Source organism: Trachemys scripta, chromosome 5 (assembly GCF_013100865.1).
Source record: "Trachemys scripta elegans isolate TJP31775 chromosome 5, CAS_Tse_1.0, whole genome shotgun sequence".
Classification (NCBI taxonomy): Eukaryota; Metazoa; Chordata; order Testudines; family Emydidae; genus Trachemys; species Trachemys scripta.
This window is the reverse complement of record NC_048302.1, coordinates 35,568,064-35,590,426: the sequence shown is the minus strand read 5'-3', so window position 1 is coordinate 35,590,426 and position 22,363 is coordinate 35,568,064. Positions and strand designations below refer to the sequence as shown.

The 22,363-nt window shown below is 36.8% G+C and overlaps 1 protein-coding gene across 8 annotated transcripts in view; it reads left to right on the top strand.

Annotated features, from left to right (window-relative positions):
* The window catches only part of NDST4 (N-deacetylase and N-sulfotransferase 4), a 257,495-nt gene that overhangs the window by 144,191 nt on the left and 90,941 nt on the right, over positions 1–22,363 (top strand). For all 8 annotated transcript variants that reach the window (XR_004645911.1, XR_004645912.1, XM_034772201.1 and 5 more), the window contains exons 4-5: positions 4,628–4,715; positions 11,484–11,638. Coding sequence is in view for 6 of the 8 variants with exons in the window: in XM_034772201.1 (XP_034628092.1) it covers positions 4,628–4,715; positions 11,484–11,638 (243 nt within the window). In the remaining 2 variants the exon portion in view is untranslated. The remainder of the gene's footprint in view (positions 1–4,627; positions 4,716–11,483; positions 11,639–22,363) is intronic.

Genomic DNA, 22,363 nt, shown 5'->3' with positions numbered 1-22,363 from the left:
CCAGTCCTCTATTACCTCTCGTTCTCCATTAACCAATTAAGGACCTGATTGTGATCCCCTTACTTAGGAGGAGTACCTTACTCATAAGTAGTCTTATGTTTCCAGTGAAATGTCTTGTGAAGTAAGATACTACTCAATATGAGTTAGGGTAGCAAATCTTGCCCTAAATAGCTAATCATTGTACACCATTTTAAAGACAAACTGCTATACAAATGAATACCTGTATTATTACTTAATCTGCCTAAAGTTGCCATTGTAATTTCACATGAATATGCATAGAATGTTCATAAAAAGGAAATGTTCACACTAACCACATCATACAGTTCTCTGTCTCACTAGAAGCAGCACCAAAAATATTGATGGCAACTCACTTTCACTGATAAGAAATATTAGACTGGTTTTTGCAGCTCAATTAATCTGTCACCTGTCCTCAGCAATCTGTAAATCATTCCTCATTCAAACAACAGATCATTCTTTAGCAGTGGTATTGATCCATGCAGACCTCTGGGTTAGGAGTAAAGCATCTTGAATTACTTTGGCTGACTTTTGGGAGTTTGTTTTTGTTTTTTTGGGGGGGGTTATTGTTGTTGTTTTTTTACAATGATTAGGGAACTCTAGCAACTGTGTTTTAGTGTTGTTATCACTTAGCTTAAATTTAGAACTTTGGTCGCCAGAGAAACACCTCCCACCCCAATCTGGTCTGCCTCTGCTTGGAGTAGATATCAGAAAAAGCCATTCCTTCAGTTTCTCTAAGGGCTTGATAACCTCTTTACTTTCCTTAGCCAGAGGTGTTTTGACCTTTAATTAAAAGGAAAATTTGTTGCCTTCCATTCAGAAGACAGCAAATAATGAACTCATTAAAATGAGGTTCGTGTTCAGGCCTTAGAACAAAAAGAGCTGAAGTCTCATTAGTGGCTAACAATCCAGAACATAGCACATAAATAAAACCTAATATGGCAGAGCAAAATGCCTTGGTGCATTAAATTTGAGCAGTATCAAATGTTTACAGTCAATGATGTCTAGGGCATGAAGTTTTAATGTACTTAATAAAGGAAAGCAAATTGCTTCCTATTAGCCATGAAATGTTACTGCACAAATTTCCCCAAAAAGTTTATTATGCAAATGAAGGATACAGTTGTAATTAACAAGGACACTGTGGGAAAATATCATTCTTGCTTAATAGATGCACCAATTATGAAGAATAAAGACAAAGCAACTCAAACATACAAAAGGTAATTACATGGATTAATGTAAAATACTGTTGAGTGTAAATGCAATATAAAGAAAAAAAGCTTTATCTTATGGATGTCCTAGAGAGAGGTAGACTTACTGACAAAGTGAAGAATAAATTAATAAACTGAAACACAAAATTCTAAAAAGATTCCACCTAATTTAAGTGCCCTAGTTGAAAGAAACACTTTGATTACTTTTTAAAAAAATGTGCTTAGCCCGGCATGAGGTCATGCATGTTTCACCAAACTTAGATATGCTTTGTGGTTCTTTCCTTGTAAAATGATTATTTTATTAGATTTACTTAATTTACTTATTCAGAATAAAATGACATTAGTTTAATTACTGGCTTAGAATCTACCATAGAATCTGCAGTTTTTTTATGTGGGTCACCATATCTAAATAGTTATTCTATGCTAATTGCCCTATTCAGCAATCCTTACTCAGAAGAACTAACATTGATTTTTTTTTTTTTTGAATGATGACACAATAAGCAAAAATGAAGAGGCCCATAAATACTCTGGCCAAAGATACCACCACAGATCTATGGCTAAACCAGCGACAGAGGGAGGAGGGATAAGGCCTCGGAGAAGGGGCAGGGCCTTGGAGAAGGGGCAGGGGTGGGGCAAGGGTGTTCGGTTTTGTGCAATTAGAAAGTTGGCAATCCTATGCAAGCATCAGAGCTGGCCACCAATGCAGGTGGTAAAAAGTTTAATTCCTTAAAAGAGCAGGCATGCGGCAGTCTGTGTGCACCCAGGAGGCATTCTGAATGCCACCTGCTGCTCTCCTGGTGTGGTGCAGATCTGTATTCCCTATTATTATGGACTGTGCCTACAGAGCACAACAGAGTGTATTCTTCATCTAGCAAAATTATTGCTGAAGCCAGCTGGAGTCAATGAGAATCTTGATTGAATAAGTAATTATTAAAAATAGAGAAAGGGTTCAATTATTCTCAAGGCAGGATTGATCTTTTTGTGTTTATTTTCTAGATAGATACTGAGATCTGTGTAAGACATTCCCCACACTTACAAACAATATAACATTTAGTCAAATGTTAGGACTCACCTATCCGATAGTGTCTCTTTAACGTTAACATACAATGAGACAATAAAAATGAAATTAATTTCCGTATAAATGAATATATGTGACATGTGTTATACTGAAATGACAAAAAAAAAGGTCTTTGGTGCTCGCAATAAATGCTGAGTGACACATTTACCCTTTAGACTGAAAAAATCATATAACCATAGTTTATATGATTTACAACTTAATCCTTGTTCTACTCTTCTAATGAGACCCTACCTGGATGGAATGTTTCTTCTCTCGCTTTTTTCCCCCTTCCCCTTTTTGTGATCTTACGAAATAACATTTCAAGGGGATTTGGAAAGGAAAAAATGAGATGATAAAACAAGAAGTTTATTTCATATACCTTGGTATACCATGTTTTAATTGATAATATTTCAGGGTCTTTCATCCACAAAGACAAACCACATTGATTTTGCTCAGCATACCAGTCTGAAATGCAAGAAGCACTGCATATATTGGAAAACTATGTTTCTAAAAATAATGGCCCAGATTCTAAACTGGTGGCATTCTGCATAGCTCTTTTGACTTAAATGGAGCTAAGACAATTTTCAACCACTGAAGCTCTGACCCAGTGAGTATTTCTGGTGCTGACCATCTTCATTTTATAATTGTAGTATACTGGAACATAATTGTTACATTTGTCTACCAGTTCCCTTTGTATTTGGTCTCATAAAACATAATGTGTAATATTACAATGGGTGGATCAAGCACTGATGTACTAATGTATGGTGGGGGTCACAAAAGGAAAATCATCTAATTAATAAATGTATAACCAGATAGGCTGGAGACAATACTAATCTCTTAATATTCAGTGCTAAGGCACACAGTTTACTGCAGTTAGATTTCACTTGTTGTTGTCCCTTGCTAATTTATTTCCTTGGATAACAGTTCTTAAACTTCTTGTTACCTCTACCTTAAAACTCTTTATATAGTTAAGTTTAAAAATAAAGGAAAATAAAAACTTGCTGACTGTCTCTTAGGTTGTGTGGAAGCCCAGTGTATGTCCCAAATGACAAACCTATTTAGTTAGTTGTCTGTTATCATAAACACAGACTTCAGCTGCTAAGATGCATGTTAATTTCAGATATGTTTCATAGTTAGTTGGTGGTCAGAAATGCTTTTTAGCTTTCAAACATTGAGACAACTGGGCTAAGCATTTTCCTGTAACTGACAAATTTAATGATTAGTGACCAGATGTCCATGCCATGAAAGGAGGTATTATTGGAGTTTAAATACCTGTAGGCCACTGCCTGCCTCTTTCTTTGAACAGTGGAAGAATATAAATATCTGACTACTCTACTATTAACTTTGTTAATATATCTTTTGATTATTTCTTAAGAGCAACATGATAGGTGCTCAAAAGATTGCTGATAATTAAAGCTCTTCACCAATTCAAAACTGGCCAGCCCAATATAGACATGAAAGCATTATCCAGCTGGTATCTATAGCATGACCGATGTAAAATGTTTGTTGTTCTCAGACCAGTCCCCCGTGGAGAGACATTCATGTAGTAAAAACTACCATTTGGAAGCATCACTGCTTGGCAGTCTCATCAGTGAGGTCAAAGACTGAAAGTGCGCAGAGACTTCTGTCTTTTATCTCTACAGATGTACACAAAATTGATCTGAGACACACTGATGAGGCAGTAGGGGTAGATGGCAGAAGCTATTCTGTCTTCAGTGCAATCAGACTTGCACTTTTTTGTAGCATAAAATTTTATTAGAAAAAATAAACAACATAAAAACATAGCCATGAGGTAAATGGACACAACTCCCAGTGAAGTCAATAGGGAGTTATCCATTAATACCATGGCTGAATTTGATCTACAAGCTACAATTTTAAAGTTTTTACAGGTAAGTGAAACCAAAAGCCTTTAATGCCCAGGCTGGCAAGCAATACCTTTATTGTATTTTGAGTTAGTAAATTTCATTATTCACATTTTACATATAAACACCATGTTTATGGTGGTTCAGTTGATTAGTATATTTTTACATCTAGAGACCTGAGTTCAAATATTGCCAAACATCAAAACATGTACAAGTCGATGTACGATCTTGCCCTGTTTCTGTTACTCTAAATTACACAGCTAGGTACTCTTGCCAATGATGTTGGGCCCTCACCTTATTGAATTCCCAAATGTATTCACTAATAGACTTAAGAAAAAAAGAATGACCCCAACGACAAACCACAGAATATATTTAAAGAAGACCTTAATTTTATGTCTCGTCAGTGGACACAAATTTTAATATGAGGCATTCCTAAATTTTATATTCATTTTTCTAAATGCATGTTAATTTCTTATTTATTTCAGGCATTACTAGAGACTCAAAATTTACTGCGCACTCAGGTTGCAAATTTTACCTTCAACCTTGGATTTTCAGGAAAGTTTTACCACACAGGTAAGAAGGAACTTTGTGCTCTCAGGTAGCTACAATTAAATCAGGATTTAAATCAGGATGCTCTCAGGTAGCTACAATTAAATCAGGTATCAGGATTTTAAACCTCGTTTTTAGCACTGTCTATTTATCATTGCTGACTCAGAGGAGCAATGGGAAAGTGCTGTATTCCATCATCTCAGGTACTTAGTGTCCAATCCAAGGCCCACTGAAGCAATGGAAGGAATCCCATTGATTTCAAAAGCCTTTTGATCAGTCCCTGAAGGATATGAAGTGTTTTTGCATTTTCTGAAGAGCGTCCTGTCAGTCTTAGGGTGATAAGGAAAACAAATTAACTGACAACAAATCTGTAAAGACAGCATGGGTGTCATTCCAGGCTTTTTGCAATATCACAGGTGCAATGAAAAGCACAAGGCTGAAAACAGAGTGCCACAACCTACTAAGAGGCAGCAATATTTGAATGTGACACATACCGTGACGTGTCTCAATATGATTAGAAAGCAACCCTATAGCAATAATATTAGGAGAAAGATTAAAAAAATATAATTGTCTTTAAAGTCCTTGTTATGCCAAAACCTTCATTAAAACAAATTTAAATTAAAAGAAAAATATATTTTTCCTTACTAACTCTGAGTAACCAATAGATTCCTCTTACCCACCCAATGTTTCTCTGGAAGATTAGAATTGCCTGATTCTGCGCACTTAATTGTCTCCTTCACATGCACTTCTCTCTGCCTCAATTTTTCTCCTCTGTACAATGTCCCTTCCACTTTCTCCCTTTTCCTCACTTTTTAAACCTTCTTGGTAACCCCTTTGCCCCATCCTGTCCCTCCATTCAGGCTGCCCAGCTTCTTCACTGTTCCCTCTCCCACCATCACTTACGTGACACCCAGTACTGGGAGGAACAGTGGGATGCACACTCAACCACTTATTTGAACTGAGGCAGTTTTCAGAGTATTCCATTGTAAGCCTAGAATTTTTTCCTGTTTGAAGTGTCACCTCTGGAATACATAGTTTCCCAACTAGGTCAACCGTACTGCAAAGGGGACTGTTGGCTGCATTATATTAAAGAAGCTGGGAAATTTGACTGGAGGAGGTAATAACGAGTTAGAGAAGCAAAGGGATAAAGGGATAAGCTTAAAAAGCTAGGAACTGGAGTATGTGTATGTTGGGGGATGGGAAAAAAAAGGATATGGGGAAGAGGAGTTTGAGAGGAATAGAGTGAAGAGGCCAAAATTATTATTTATTTGTATTATTGTAACACCTACCGCCCCCAGCTGAAATTGGGGCCCCGTTGTACTAGACACTGTGCAAACATATAGTGAGAGACAATCCCTTCCTAGAAGAGTTTACAGACTAAATAGACCAGACAAAGGGTGTGAGGGAAAAGAGAGATTAAAAGATTTGCTGAAGATAATACAGAAAATCTGTGGCAGAGCTGGGAATAGAATTTAGGTCTCTTGAGACCTATTGAAAAGCTTGTTTTCAGAGAAAGTTGGCAGTCCGTGGGGTATAAAGTGATATTAAGGAAAAACTGTAGCGCGTTGCTGTAGTTAATGTAGCTCTTCATGATCATGGACCGATTCCTGAGGTCCTTGGCCAGGTTTTACTTAGTCTTTAATCAGGAAACTCTCAGTGAAATCAATAGAAGTTTTGCCCAAGTACGGAGGACTAAATAAGGATGCCAGTATTTTGCCCACTGCATCTTAACCTGCCTGTATAACCATTTTCTTATTGGTTTTATCTATAATAAGGTGAGTTAAACAAAAGTAGACCATTATATTGTGTTGGGATACTAGGATGCTGCTTAATAATGCCCTGCCATAGTGTTCCATAGACATCAGTTCTTCATGTAGACAGTTTGCTCACTCCAGCAAGTGCAAGAAATACAAAAGGGGAAAAATCAGTGGGGAAAAGATCGTTTATTTTGAATACTAATTGGAAATTAATATTAGTAGTGATATTAGGGGCATTTTTCAGTTCAAAATACTGACTTGCAATTTTGGTTTATTTATTTTTGTTAATCTTGAGTTTCCTCTCAATCCACCAGAATTCACTAAAAATTACTTCACGTGTAATCTTCAGGTTTTCTCTTCCCAGTTGATTTGAATATTATCAATATTTCATTTGTAACTGGTATAGAGAGAATGTGTTCATGTGTATGTATGTGTGTTCTCCAGTGACTTATAAGGGTTACTAAAATAGTACAAAGTTACTTAATGAGTTGAGTCATGTCATTGGCTCCATTAAAAGACTTGCTGCAGTCTGTACTCAGTGATGCATGTGAGTTATAAAGTGAGCACTTCATTCATGAGGTGATATTGTTGTTTTGTCATATCAGCTTAGTGGAAACATTTCCAAGTGTTCTCCATGCAAACATCCACTTTATTGACTCATTATAAATAAAGCATGGAAAGGTATTCTTTAATTACAGTAAACATGGCTTGATTACCCAAAAGAGGCTTTTAATGTAAGATGCACGACATGTTTTATTAGGACATTAACTGCTGTGCCTTATTGACTTTTCCTTAATGCACAATTTTGTACTCCCTTCCAAAACTCCGATCAGTTGAACTACAAGAAGGAAATAATCATGTGAATCTGTTAGCAAATTAAATAATTATATGTATTAATCAAGAGATCACTGACCTGAACTATACCTGTACCTCTTCATTTGGGTGCCCACAGATAATTAGGATAGCTATATACTAACCTTATACACTAATTGCTTATATTCTTCATGCTGAGACCCATTTCTATTAACAGGCAATTGAGTAATATAGGAAAATTGATGTCCTTTGCTGGTGCCTTTTAGTCTACAAGTTCACAGTTTACTTTTAGTAGTAAACTGTGCACTTGTAGACTAAAAGGCACCAGGAAGAGTTGACTAGTGTCTATTAGCAATACAGACTAAGTATGCATTTCCTGTGCATGTATATACCGTTATTTGGGTATGTGAGTTAGTGTTCCCAGGATCTGCCAAATAATTGCTCATAACTTTAAAACTACTGACTCTTCTTCAAACATGGCTTCAGTTTTAAGATTGAAAGAGACTTCTAAAACAAGAGATGTTTGAAGAAAATCTTAAAGTAGCGTTAAAATTAGGAGCATTTAATGTCAGTAAACCAGTTTGGAAAAAGTGTGCAGTTACCTAGCTGTGTACAGATGCACACTGATTCTCTCTGAAAATGCATGTCTACCGATTTAATGAAAAACTACTGCACCTCTTCACTTCATAATTTTCAAATGTTCATTATGACAGCTGTTGGAAAATAAGGAATTTTTGTTACAGAAAATTGTGACTTTTCATGTTTAAAAAAACAACAATAATTTTCCATTTAAAAAAAAAAGTTTGGGTGGAAAACTTTCAATAACTTTTTTATTTTACTAAATTAAAATTTTCTGTTTACAAAAGTAATAGGTCTCCGTGTCAAGTTTCAAATCTCAACCATTTTTGTTGTTTTCTTGCAGCTGTGCTTTAAGGGTGTTTGGGTTTAAAAAAAAAAGGAAGTATTGTGTTATCTTTCTAAATCTTCATCACAGTGAAAAAATGGTTGACATAATGTATTCAAACTTTATTAAAAAAATTAGTCATCAGGAGGAAACTACCCCAGGAAAATCTGAGTCCAAAAAATGAGTTTTGTAAAGGAAACAATCTTGTAATCTTATTCTAATTATTTTAAATATTCACATATTACTGCTTCCTGTGTTCTAACTTTACTTCATTCTTACCTATAGTATGTTAAATGCCTGAGTTAAAATTACCCTAGTCCTATGTAACATCTCTATTATCTATCTTTCTCCTCTCTATCCCTACTTCTGAAACTCTGAACCAAACATGAGTCTTCTCCACTTGGACTATTAAAGTGTTTTTCTCATGGTCTCACAGACTCTCATTTCTCTCCCCACTAGACCCTTTCAAAAATATGTTGCTAATATCACCATCCTCTTCTGCCTCTATGACAATGTCTCCCACCTGTATATATATGTGTGCATATTCAAAACATGAACAAAAACATGTTTATTAGCCAGAGAGTGCATACCGAAATAACAGCCACTAACCTTTCTTTTGGACAAGCAATTGTTTTCTTAAAAAGAATTAGAATGCAGTTTATCTCAAGATATAGGTTTCAGAGTGGTATCAGTGTTAATCTGTAACAGCAAAAAGAATGAGGAGTATTTGTGGCACCTTAGAGACTAACAAATTTATTTGGGCATAAGCTTTCGTGGGCTAAAACCCACTTCATTGGATCCATGAAGTGGAAAATACAGTAGGAAGATGTATATACACAGAGAACATGAAAAAATGGGTGTTGCCATACCAACTCTAACGTGACTAATCAATTAAGGTGGACTATTAACAGTAAAAACTATTTCCCCATGCTAGTTTTCCCCCTACTGTTACTCACACCTTCATGTCAGCTGTTTGAAATGGGCCATCCTGATTATCACTACAAAAGTTTTTTTTTCTTCTGCTGAAAATAGCCCACCTTAATTGATTAGTCATGTTACAGTTGGTATGGCAACACCCATTTTTTCATGTTCTCTGTGTATATACATCTACCTACTGTATTTTCCACTGCATGGATCCAATGAAGTGGGTTTTAGCCCACGAAAGCTTATGCCCAAATAAATTTGTTAGTCTCTAAGGTGCCACAAGTACTCTTCATTCTTTTATCTTAAGAGAAACTCACTAACATAACTAAGTGTCATATAGGGTATTTGGTATGTATTCTTCAACCTGTATTGTGCTACGAATAATAGTATATATATAGATTAGTAGGGCACCAAAAGAAAGGGATAGTGATACACTCATTGTACAGAAATATTCTTCAAAACGTTGCAGAGATTAAATACAAATGTAAATAATACATTGAACACTTATCTTTCTAATACCTGCTGTGAAAGCAAATAAGGATGACCACAAACCACTTTCTTTGTAATTAGTTTTGCAAAGTGTTGAAAGACTTCTAAAAAAAAAAGCAATCTGTGTGTGCTATAATCAATCTGTTTGTGAAAAGTAAAGATATGTCTTAAGCTAAATAAAAGCTGTTAAAATTAAATGGTGAAGGAACTAGAAAGAATGCTGCCAGCAAACTGACTGAAGTTTTAATAGTTAATTTGAGGATGAAGTTAGTGAGACTTAATGTAGCCATCCATATTTTAAAAAGCACTGGGCTATGTGTCTGCACTCTAGAAAGTAGCCCTATGTCATTTGTAATTTTGAAGATTTTCTTTGTTGTAACCACTTGAGTTGTTCAAATAATTGACTTTTCAGTTCATCAGCAGTTCTGAAAAATAGAAGAAAACAGCATTTGTTTCAGGTCAAGCAAAACAAAACTTTTTTAAATTTTGTTTATTAAAGTCAAGGACATTTGAAAATGAAGGGCTAGAATCACTAGGGGACTTCACCACTGTTTTGTGAATGGTGCTTGTGTTGGTGCTGGTGCCCCCGTATGCCCAATAAGGGACTTATTCTAGGTAAGTGCCTTACTCTATAGCCCAATGGTTATTCTTGTGTAGGACTCCCTCAATCACTTCTGTTGAAGCAGTTCCACTCTTTTTAATAATTAAATATTAATTGGGCCTCAAAAAGAAAAAGAATGACTCTATAGCCTGGTGGTTTGAGCACCCACCTAGGAGGGGACAACCTGGCTACAAGTCTCTGCTCCAGAGCAAGGACTCAAACCTAAGTCTCCCACATCCAGCTAAGTATCCTAACTATTGGGCTATCATGGAGGGGGAAGAGTCAGCACCTTCTTCTACTTTGCTTTCCGAATGGCACCAAGTGCCCTTGTGATTCTCGCCCAAAATCAGAATATTTAATTTTAAAAACATCAATATGAATTATTTTGACATTTCCATTTTATTTTATTTTTTCTCCTGAAGCAATTTGCAAAAACTGACAATTTCAGTTGACCTAAATCTGAATTTTTCAGAGAAAAAGGTTTCAGACAAAAATTTGCACCCACTCTGGTAAACATATGTTCTTTCTTCAGCCTGAATTGTGGCACATGTCTTCACTAGCATGAGCTATTAACTTTCATTTAAAATGAAAGCTTAAATTCTGCAAAAAAGATGGCATACCAAGGAAAACTCTACCCTGCACTTGCAAGTTGAGTAGATTTTTCAAATCCCTATTATAGCTTTACTTTACTGCCTAGTTACTTTCTAAAACTGTTTCATATTTCTTTTGATTCTGATTTCATCAAAATATATCAGACTTCAATTTGATGAGGCTCTTAGTGGGAGTTTCTTTTGGTTTTGTTCTGAGTTTTCATAAAATGTAAATGTCTGGTTTCTACTGCTGCCTCTGCATATACACCAGCCCAGATAAATATGCTCTTTCACCTAAGGATCACATTAGTACTATTCCAAGAGTCAGCCACAGCTTATGAGAAAAAGTAGTTCAGCTCTGGTCCTCTCTCCTCCTGGTAGCAGTTCAGAGCCTTTTGAAGACCAAATCAGAGAGATCATGACTGCCCACTTTCCAACAGTAAACAACATGGACTTTTGGTTACTCCTGAACCTTGGTTCTCCTTTTGAGCCTGCTCTTGAAAGTTAGTTGTCATTGTTATAAATTAACATAATATAAGTAGGGAGGGAAATACCAAACATAACTCTTCATATCATCCTTTCCTTAACACAGCAGTGTAATCGCACCAAATTTATGGCATTACAGTTGGTGAGACTGTCATCTGTCTGGTTTAAAAATGCAGTTACTTGCAGCTTTCACTGTACACTTATTATTTTTTCTTTCTTATTTTGCAGGAACCGAAGAGGAGGATGAAGGTGATGACCTGTTGTTGGGGTCTGTGGATGAGTTCTGGTGGTTTCCCCATATGTGGAGTCACATGCAGCCTCATCTGTTCCATAATGAGTCATCACTGGTGGAGCAGATGATTCTCAACAAGGACTTTGCACTAGTGAGTAAAAGTTATAAGAAGGTTTGATAGGCTGGAAGCCCTCCTGAGTCAGAAAAGAGTTAATGAGCTGTGCCTATGAGGGGGTGGCAATCAACCCTGCCCCATGACACCTGAAGTTGGTGTAGACTATGCCGGAGGAGCTAAAAGTGAGAGGGAGAGGGAGAACTTCAGCTCTTACTGTAGGGAAAGAAGATTGGCTGGGTCCAGGAGCCAAGGAAGAGGGCTGCCTATCAGGGTCTTCCTGAGGGAAGGGGAGGGTTTGCATTTCTTCATGCTTATATTGGGTATTGGTTACCCTGGAAGTGGGAAAGCTATGTCACCTCACCTCTGAAGGTGTTGGAGGCTGGGTGAGTCAGTGCAAGACCAGTAGGGAAACAGAAATAGAGCTTTTACTGCCCTGTACCATGCTATGAGGAGGCACATGGGAGGGTGTATGGTCACCAGGGTATAGAGTCTTCAAACACTTCATTGGGAAGTGCTGGGGGGGAAATAAGAGGCTTTACCTATAATGTGAACCAAGCCTGGCATTGGAAATGCAGATCTAAAAAAGGAACTTAGACTTAGTTTTGCCATTATTTTATCCCTCATTAAGGAGCAACCCCTTTTCTTAAATAGTCTTTTGAGTATGTGGTGGCCTACAAGCAGCAGATTGGTTATGTAATGCCTTCAGGGACAGTCAGTTAGCCTGTTCCTCCACCTTGTAGCTTAAGGAAGACTATTAGAAATAGGAAATCTGCTTCCTGATATACAGTACAGATATATGGGGTGGAGGTTGGACATGGGGTGAAATGAGGAATTTACTTAAAGGCTTGCATAGAATTTGAAGTTTTCTGTGAAGCCACCTCAACCTGATGAAGGGGATGAGAAATTAAATTGCAGGATTTCACATGGCTTCTTTAAAAACCTATGCAAGATTTGAAAATGTGCCTTTTAAATAGCTAGTCTGTCTCTTGGTGGTGTTGATACATAATGATGTTTGATTTAGCCTGTTTGTACTGTTAACTTTTTAAGAGCTGTCCCTCAAGCACTGGATGGAGTTCAGTATAATTTTATTGTAAAGTAATGTTGAAAGCTCTTTAGAGTCCATCCAGAACAATTCTTGGTTAGTCAGCATAACAAAGAGAGAAAAACAAAATCTATACGTCTTTTCTTTGGAAAAGACATTATGTGGCTCTTGACAAAGCATTGCATCTCCAAGCAACCAAAGTCACTCAAAAGAGCAGAATGACATTGTCATTTAGCCTGCTGCTTAGAGAACAGAAACTCTCAGAGGCTCTACCATTTGCAGAGACCAGTATGCTCCCCTTCCCTTTTCTGAGGTTGTGGTGCAAATAAAAACTCCCAGGGAGTCAAGGAAACTTATAATTTAAAATAGAACGGGAAGAAAAAGCTTCCCTTGCTTGTTAGTGTGTTGTTGTTTTTTCCCTAATGACCTCCATACCACATTGCAAACTTCATGTAATTGCCTCCTGTGCTTTCTGTAGTTTGTTTGGGGGGGGGGGTTGTTTTTGTTTTTTCTCTCAACTTTCTTGTTTGACTGGATATTTGTACAGAATTATATTAGGTTTTTTTTTTTTGTAAAACAAACTGAGAATGTTTCTTTTATCAGCTTTCTTTTCTGACCTGTTTCATTTATGAATTATAGAATCCATGTCTTTTGCCATCGTGATTGGCAATGGGCAAATCAATTCAGGTACGAGAACCAGATTGGAACATTACTCAAAAGTTAAAATCAAACTAAAACTTTGAAGTTGAGATGGGCTTTTCCTTTCATTTTCTATTTCTATATGATTATAAATTGCTGGGTTCCACCTGGAACCCAAAGCAAAACCAAAAACCAGGAAATGATATTTTTGGAAACTTCCAAGCCCCCTTGCAGACCCATGGATTTAAGACACTTGATATGTTTTAGCAAACATCCAAACTTTTGGGTTTTTATCCAAACTGTACTTCCAAAATTTTGAGTTTTGGGACCGGTTCAAAAAATGATCCCAAAGTTGTAACTACACCCCTAACCCCATGCAGCTATGATGTTTACTGAATCTCCTGGAAAGGTATATAACAATGTGCTTTTAAGTGCACCCACTCCATAGAAGGATCCTTATATCCTTTTAAACCAGAAGTAACCAACAATGGACAAATTACTCTGTCACACTGTGACGGTGCTGCCCGTGGGAGCCAGCTGAGGTAACTCAATCAGAGTGAACTGCAAACAAAACAGGGCAGACAAACCCCAAAAGCTGGTGGATATTCCAATACTTAGGTTTACTAAGCCAGCACAAAACAGCTTCTATAGTACCTCACTGGTTACTCAGAAGTCCAAACAACGCAGTTTCCCTTAAAGAACCCAGCCTCAGGCCTTCGTCCAGACACACCTGTCAGATATGATGATGATTACTGAAAATCTTACTTCATCATATAAAAGAAAAGGTTCTTCCAATCCCAAAGGATCAGCCACATACCCAGGTCTAATTATAACTTAGATCTTACCCAAAATACATGCTTATAGCCAATTCTTATTAACTAAACTAAAATTTATTAAAAAAGAAAAGAGAGAGAGAGTGTTGGTTAAAAGATCAATATACATACAGACTTGAATTCAATTCTTGAGGTTCAGATGCATAGCAGAAGTGAGCTTGTAGTTGCCAAAAGTCCTTTTAGAAATAGTCCATAGGTTATAGTCCAATGTCCATATTCAGGGTGGCTCCAGTCGATGACTGGGGATCTCAATTCTTGTGGCTTAAGGTTTCCCCCTCTTGAAACCCAAAGCAGATCTGAGATGAAGAAGGATTATTTCCCAGGATTTTTATACATTTCCAGCCGCCTTTCGGCCTGAGAAAACAATAGGCCTAACTCTCCTTCTTCCAAACATCCTGGCAATTAGCACAGGATAATTTATCCGTTAAACTGTTCAGATACAGGTTACCACAACCTTCAAAGAGACATAGAGACAATAATACTATTTCACTCAAGTATCATCATAAATGTTAATATTCCTTTTTTGATCTTTGAATTTAAAACTATAGCAATAGACAAGACTTGTTTGCTTACATCACAAGCCCTGAGCAAGCATCTACCCTTTTACCTCTAACAATGTAGACTTGCATTTCAAAGCTCTATTCATTTACACATCTTCCTAACCAGTTTCTACAGTTCACCCATGGGTCAGGTTAGTCTCAGTTAATTAACTCTTTCTGGCCCTGTCATCTTTCAATGAAATACTATTTTACACTCATAACATCTTCTATACAATAATTAAAATTCAATAGAACAAGCATATATAAGTCTGTGTAATTACAACTTGTTTCTTCAAATTAAGTCATGCACAATTCTTTGGGAATGTAACTGTATAGAACGTTTGAAGGGGTTGTGTGATACTGTTTGAGAGTGAGAGGGACATAAACAAATGTTAGACACAGCTCACATTTAAAAATCAAAGTAATTTTCATGACCTGTAACTCAAACATTTTTGCCCCATTTTCTTTAAACCTCTCAGGAAAATTCTCCTCAGTAATTGGATTAAACCTGCCAATGTTCAGGTCAAACTATATTTAATAGCAAAAGTTATAAGGTGGGCTAAAAGTAGGGCTTATCACAGAATTTGGTTGCAGCCTTAACTACAAAGGCAATATCTTCTCTCTATAATCATTTTCATTGAATGGCAGGGGCTCCGAAGGGTACCCATAAATAAGGAGCTAAAGAAAATGAAAGGCTGGTGTCATTATAGTTGTATTTCCTTCTAGTGGTTGGACATGGGTTGTACTGACCTTTTAGCACTGAATTCTATAATAGCTGTACAATTTACTTATGAGAACACTTCTTTTCAAAAGCTTCGTGTGAAATCCTCTCTGTGGGAGAAATTTATCTTCCTGACATGACAACCTCCTTGATATCTAACACAGCGCTGGCAGCCATGAACTCTGAGTAATCTTGCATCCTCCTCTCCTTTCTCATTCTTAACATCTTGCCTTGTCTGGGAATGGCATTCCCTACCTCTCTAATACATTTTTTCATATCTCTCACAAGAACCAAAAGCTAATCCCTTTACAATGATCATTACTCTTTTTTTTACTTCAGATTCTAAATCCAAATTAGCAGTTGAATTAATTAACAAGAATAAATAAGCCAAGCAGAAGTCTCCACACTTATTTTTCATTATTGATTATTATGTTTACATGGAGTCCTTCTCATATTTTTGTGCTGTTTTCTCGTGTGTCACTCATCCATCCACTGAATTACACCCTTACTGCAAAACATCAGTAAAATTATACTTTGGAAGCTTTTGCATAAAGGTGTAACCATTTCCTGAGGAAGTTGATTGGGGATGGGACAGTAGAGTTTGAGTGGGTTTTTTTAAGGGTCTTAGAGGAAAACATCTATTTGAGAAGGCTTTGTTAATGCAGCAATTGCATATCTTGGACAATTGCTTCATCAGGACTTTTGAGAACAGCTTGGTGTTAACATTTTAAATGAAATACAGTGACGCCTACTTTTTGTGATCTCGTATATTGTGAAACTCATTTATAATAAATTAGAACATAAGTTGAATCACTACAGTACCTTTTGGTATGCAGATTCCATTTACAGTAAACCTACGCTGAAGTCAATAGAAGGATTCCCACTAACTTCAATAGGCTTTTGATTAGGCCCAATAGGACAGTTGTTCTGGGAGAAACAATGATTTAATAATAAATGTTCTTTATTGTAACAGAATTCCTACTCTGAATTAAAGTCAAGCTTAATGAACACTAGCCAATTCAGTCACTGCATATGAAACCCATAGTAATATTTTACATTATTACATGAAGGTTTAAATATATAGATGCATTGCATCCTCTTGTACTGTATACATATTCTACTGTTTCCAGGGATCTGTATGTACAAATTCTAGGTAGGGAGCAGGATCTATGATTCAGAGTAAGGGTTTGAGTCAAATCAAAATGACTGAGTTCTATTCTCAGCTCTAACACTGATTTGCTTTGTGACCTGTACTTCAGTTTGCCATCTATAAAATGGGGATAATAATTTTCCTTCTCATGTAAGTGCTTTGCAAAATTATATTTTCAAGTGAGTTAATTAGTCTTTAAAAATCACCACAGAGTTGAAGTGTTTGTAACTGTAAAATATCACTTTTGATAAGGGAACTCAAATATTTTGAGAATCAGAAAGGACTGTTAATATTTATACCATTTAACAATTGGTTGATGGATGAACGACATTTTCTGAGATGTTGCATAATTTTCAATCCTGCTCTATCTCACCAGGGCATGGTGAAAAGTTAAGGAAGCTCTCAGTAGCAGCAAAGCTATATTACATGTATGTGTGAATGATTTGCATGGCAGCTGGGATCAGCAGTAGAATATGTTTTAGCCTCAGATGCTGCATCTCTTACCTGTCAAGTGGCTGTTCTCATGGCAATATTCTCACCCTCTAAGGAATTTACACCACTGACAGAATGCTCTGCGAGAGTTAGAAAGTAATAACCAAAGAAAATAAATTGTCCATATCAGTCAAAATGTATTAACACAAATCTACCAGGGTTTGCCGTTGTCTAATCTAGGCAATATTACTGTTGCATGGGGAGGGGAAAAGTGTAAAACCTTATTCTGTTTCCTTGGTAAATAACCCAGTAAATTCATATTCATGTTCTCTCTCCTCCCCAGATTGTAGGCAGTGGGCACTATTCTTGCCCTTGTGTGCCCATGCTCCATTCCCCACACATGAGTGCAGAATTATACTGGTGTTCAAACTTTCAGATATTCAGTAAAAGCAGGACAAATAGAGCTCAATTTCCCAATTAAGTAAATCAAAGATGTATGTATATCTTGCCTATGTAAATATGAATGTGACGTCACATATCACAACTGGATGCAGGAAATGGATGGTAAAGTTTGTTATAATTGGTTTGGTTTGATTTGATACTCATACTTTGCACTTCCATAAAGATTTCTATGTGAAGAGCTCACAGTGCTTTACCTACAGTAATGAATTAAACTTTGCAAACTGAAAAGATCACAAGCATTATTATCTCCAATTTTCAGATAGAAGCACCAAGACATAGAAGTAAGTGACTTTTCAAATCACAAACAAAGACTGCAACAGAGCCACCAAAGACAGAACAAAGCAAGATTTGTTTCCTCCCCTCTCCTTTAGTCACAAGACTTTCATTTCTGCCCTGTTGTACATCCTTATCTGACAAAAACAAATGGAATTTATTTAATCCCAGAGCTTCACCTTTTCCCTTTGTCTCAAATCGTGTCAGCTAGTGAGTATTTCCTTGGGATGCTGAAATGCAGATGGCACTGAAAATGATGCAGATGCAAGATAAACATTGTTGTGGATATAGACCACAAAAAGAGGCAAGCATATTCTTGAGTCAATGTTAAGAGAAATTAATATGCAAAACAACATCATTAGATTCAGGTTGTCTGTAGTAATGTACATTATTTTGAATTTCCCCTTTATAAGCCCAGCCTTGCCACCCTTTTTTTCCTAGAATTTTTCAACTGCCAAAACCACAGAGAAACCTGTAACTTTTTAAAAATACCAAATACAAATTGAGCAAGTCAGTGACTACATATCAGGTGCAGAGTGTCTACACATCGCTGGGCTTCTGGGTCATCTTATTTTCAGTATCTGTAGTTAGTGCTGGGAAAGTTGGATGCAGTGGATTTTTATGGCATCTGCATTGTCTGTAATAGTTTTGTTGCATGTATGCAGAATCCAGCATTGACTGCACAGCTGATGTCCTTTTATTTGTGATTGGTAAGTAGTTCTAGCTAATTATCAGGAGAATGAGCATGCATTATTCTAGGACTGACCACTTGGTCAACAAATTATTTTGGGCTTTCAACCAATCCCTTTACCCACTCTGTTCTTTCCCTAATCAGTTTTTTCCATTCACAACCTCCCACCTTGCTTCATTTTGGCTCCATCTTCAGCTCTGTTCCATAACAGAGACAGCATTCCCACTCTGTCTCTCTGACTCTCAGGCATACAGGCTCTGCTCCTTTTCTTTTGTGGCAGAGGTTGCTACAAGGAAAGCTGTACTCTGCACAAACATTTAGATCATTGCAAGCAGGTGTATGAATCTAGTCAACTGCAGACTAAATCTTCATGTGTATCCTTCACTAATGCACTTTGATTTAGTCCTGTTTCAAAGAGATCTAATCAACTGTTAATGCACATCGGATGGGTGCACAGGAACACTGTGGCTATGTCTACATTACAGCTTATGTCAGCATAACTTATCTGAATAAACCAAGCCCCTGAGCGACATAAATTACATCAACATAAGCTCTTGAGTGCACAGTGCTATGTTGGTAGGAGAGCGTCTTTTGCTGTTCGCAGAGGTGGTTTTATTATGCCAATGGGAGAACTCTCTCCCATCGGCCTAGGGTGTCTTCACCACATACGCTGCAGCGGCACAGCTGCATTGGTGCAGCTGCACCACTGCAGTGCTATCTGTATAGTCATGCCTTTAAATCATGTCAGGCTAATATGGTCTAGATTCATACCCAAGCTTGCCCTTGTCTAATTGTTCATATAGCCAAACTCTTAGAATACGAAACTATTCATCTACTATGCAAAACTGTGGCTAAATGCTGACTGTTAGTATTATGTTACAGTAGTGCACAGAGTCCTATTGCGCTAAGCACTACATGTGCATATAACAAGTGATAGACCTTGCTCCAATTAGCTTACAGTCCAAATAGACAAAGGCCAGGTGAAAAGAATATTGTCCCCATTTTAGAGAGGAGGAACTGAGGCATGAAGAGACTAAGTGACTTTTCCACAGTCACTCAAAAAATCTGTGGTAGAACTAGGATCTCAACCTAGGTCTCCTGAGCCTACATCCAATGTCTTAACCACACACGCCTCTTTCCTGGCAATCAATGTAGGCAGATGTGGCATTTTGTTTTTGTTGTAAAATTACAGAACCATATTTATATTCATCTACATATAATGCAACCTAATCCACAATAGATACAAAACAACAACTTTGTGTTCAAGCACACCAAATCACGTTTATGTCTAGAACTAACTGCCACAAAGCTCACAAACTTATTTTAACTTTCCATTTTGTGAACTGCATCTTCTTGATACTAATCTGCTCAAAGCCATTTGCTAAAGGATCATGTCTAAATGGAAAATTTTCAGCTAGATTAAAAAGAAAAAGTTTTAAATTGAACTAAGATAGTTATTATTTAAATCTGCAAACAGAAATTTGTATGCAATTAACAGTATGTAAGAGTTATTCAGAAAATGAGACCTTTTAAAAAGTTAACTGTCATAACCGGATAAAATAACACAAAAAGTTCTTGTATGGATTGACAACCAAGATGATGGCACATGTATTCACCAATATAAATGCAAATAAAAATAAATGAAATTATACATTAAGATGACTTAGTTTAAAAAAAAAAATCTCCTGAAGGAATTCTCACCCAGGCTCAACAATATTAGAAAAATATCTCACTGCTAAAAGTAGGTAATAGCTTATGTAAATCTCCTAATACTGCTAGGTGACAGTTTAAAATGTGGTGTTTCCAGGATATCACCTCTTTTTTTTGACAGGATAGAAAAAGTTCAGGAAGGTGCCTGCAGCTGGAGTGTTAACTACTTCATCATCTAACATAATATTATCAACAGTGGACCAAATAGTTTCAGTGAATATATGAAAAATCTGATAAAAACATATGACTTACCATACCAAATAAAATGATTTGGTCCCTTTAGCCCCTGTCCTGTCTCTAGTAATGGCTAATACTAGAGGGTTCAATAGAAGCAAATAATTATCATAATGCCAATTTTGTCCTAATATAGCTTTTTTTTTTTTAAAGCATGTAACTATTTGTGTATTTAGTTTGATTTTTCAGAAGAGATCTAGTAAATCTAAATGGTGAGTTCTCCAACCCTGCTACTGCTATCTGAATTTCCATTATCCTCTAGCATGTTAAAGCTATGGAAATATGCAATATAAACGTCTTTCCTCCAAGAGTTTGCTGAGTTCCTGGAAAGCAGTGTCCATTCTGTATTCATGTTTTTTCCTTAGTAGGAGTGTTTGTAAATAGAGAATATGTGTAAACAGTTGATACAGACATAGTCTGGTTCAATAAAGTTCCATCTCAGTAGAAAGACATAGGTCAGAAGAGGCTGGGAGTTTGAAGCTGCTTTTCTCTTGCTTCTTCAGCAAAGATGATAGCTAAGATAGGTAGCTTCTGGAGATAGTCTTCTGTCAAAGAACTGAAAGACTGAAACAAAGAGAGTTAGGGTCTTATGGGTTGAGACTGGATCTGGGCAACTGGGAATGTGTGCAAGTTCAACAGTGTTGCATTTTTTCAGTACTAAGGGTCTAGTTCTTGTTGTCCTACTGTAAGATGCACAGAAGTTGGGCTGGGGTGGCGGGGGCAGTAACCAAATGAAGATTCCATTAGTCATCTATGGTATGCAAGGCAGGTTAGCTCAGAAGCCCGGGCCATCACGTGTTGCATGGGCTTTAAGAAAGAGGAGCATGTACTCCTCTGTTGCATAGCTTCATCTCTCCTGCCAATGATGGAATGAGTGGACTTGGCTGTGCCCCAAAACCTGATCACCATGACTTTTTGGAGATGTGGAACAATATTTGGACTCATGATATTGGTCATTGCCTATTGACTGCGTCGTCTCTATCGAGGGGGCCATTCAGGGATCAGGGCAAAATCTGTCTGGGGATTGGTCCTGCTTTGAGCAGGGGGTTGGACTAGATGACCCCCTGAGGTCCCTTCCAACCCTGATATTCTATGATTCTATAAACATTAAACAGTGCACAATAGGACCACGTCAAGGTGAAGGAAAGTTTTGACCAATTGGACTCAAGGTTGAAAGTATTTAGGATATTAGAGTCCATCAGGACAATAATACTGTATTATAAGGCTTTATCGTTTCCTGTTTAGTAAGAAACTCCACTTGTAATAGAAGCTTTCTAGAGAATAATCACTATTTACCAAGCCTAAGTCCAAAAGTGTCAAGATTTACCTAATCAGTTTACAAGGTCACACATACCAGTGCTTTTATCACTTGTGAAAACAGCTAGTGATGCCAGTCCATAAGATACACTAATATGCAATAAAAGACAGTGAAAAATCATTGATCCTTAGATGACTTTCAAAGTTCAGTATAAAACGCCAGATTTATTTTAAAGAAATGAAAGTTAGCAAATATCAGCCTTTCCCTTTGGTCCAGTTTGTTTCTGATACTGAATATAAAGTCTTTATTTTTAAGAACAATTAATTTTATATTGAATTTAATATCCGCAACAGACTAAGGAAGAATATAACACTTCCTTTCATCAATATATTTCTTGCTTTCCACCAACTTTAATTTTTTTTAATCATGTCTACCTATAAATTGATCTATTAGTTTATTCAGTTGGTAAAGCTACTATTTTTCTTTAAATCTTAACTATAGCCATTGACAAAGCCACTTCTGTGAATTTCTCCAGCATTCCGCAGGACTACAAAAAATTGACAAAATCCTCTTTCCCTACTCATGCTTCATCTCCCAGGTTCTAGTAATGATCCTTTTCTACTGTCCAACACCTTACGATTTTTCTGTGGCATCAACTTACATTGTCATTTAAACTAAGATAAGACTATTCCATTGTGACTCTAGTAAATTATGAAAGCACATAATTAGGAGCTCTGGAATCCTGCCTGCATTGTAAAAGAATGTGACATAGTTCTT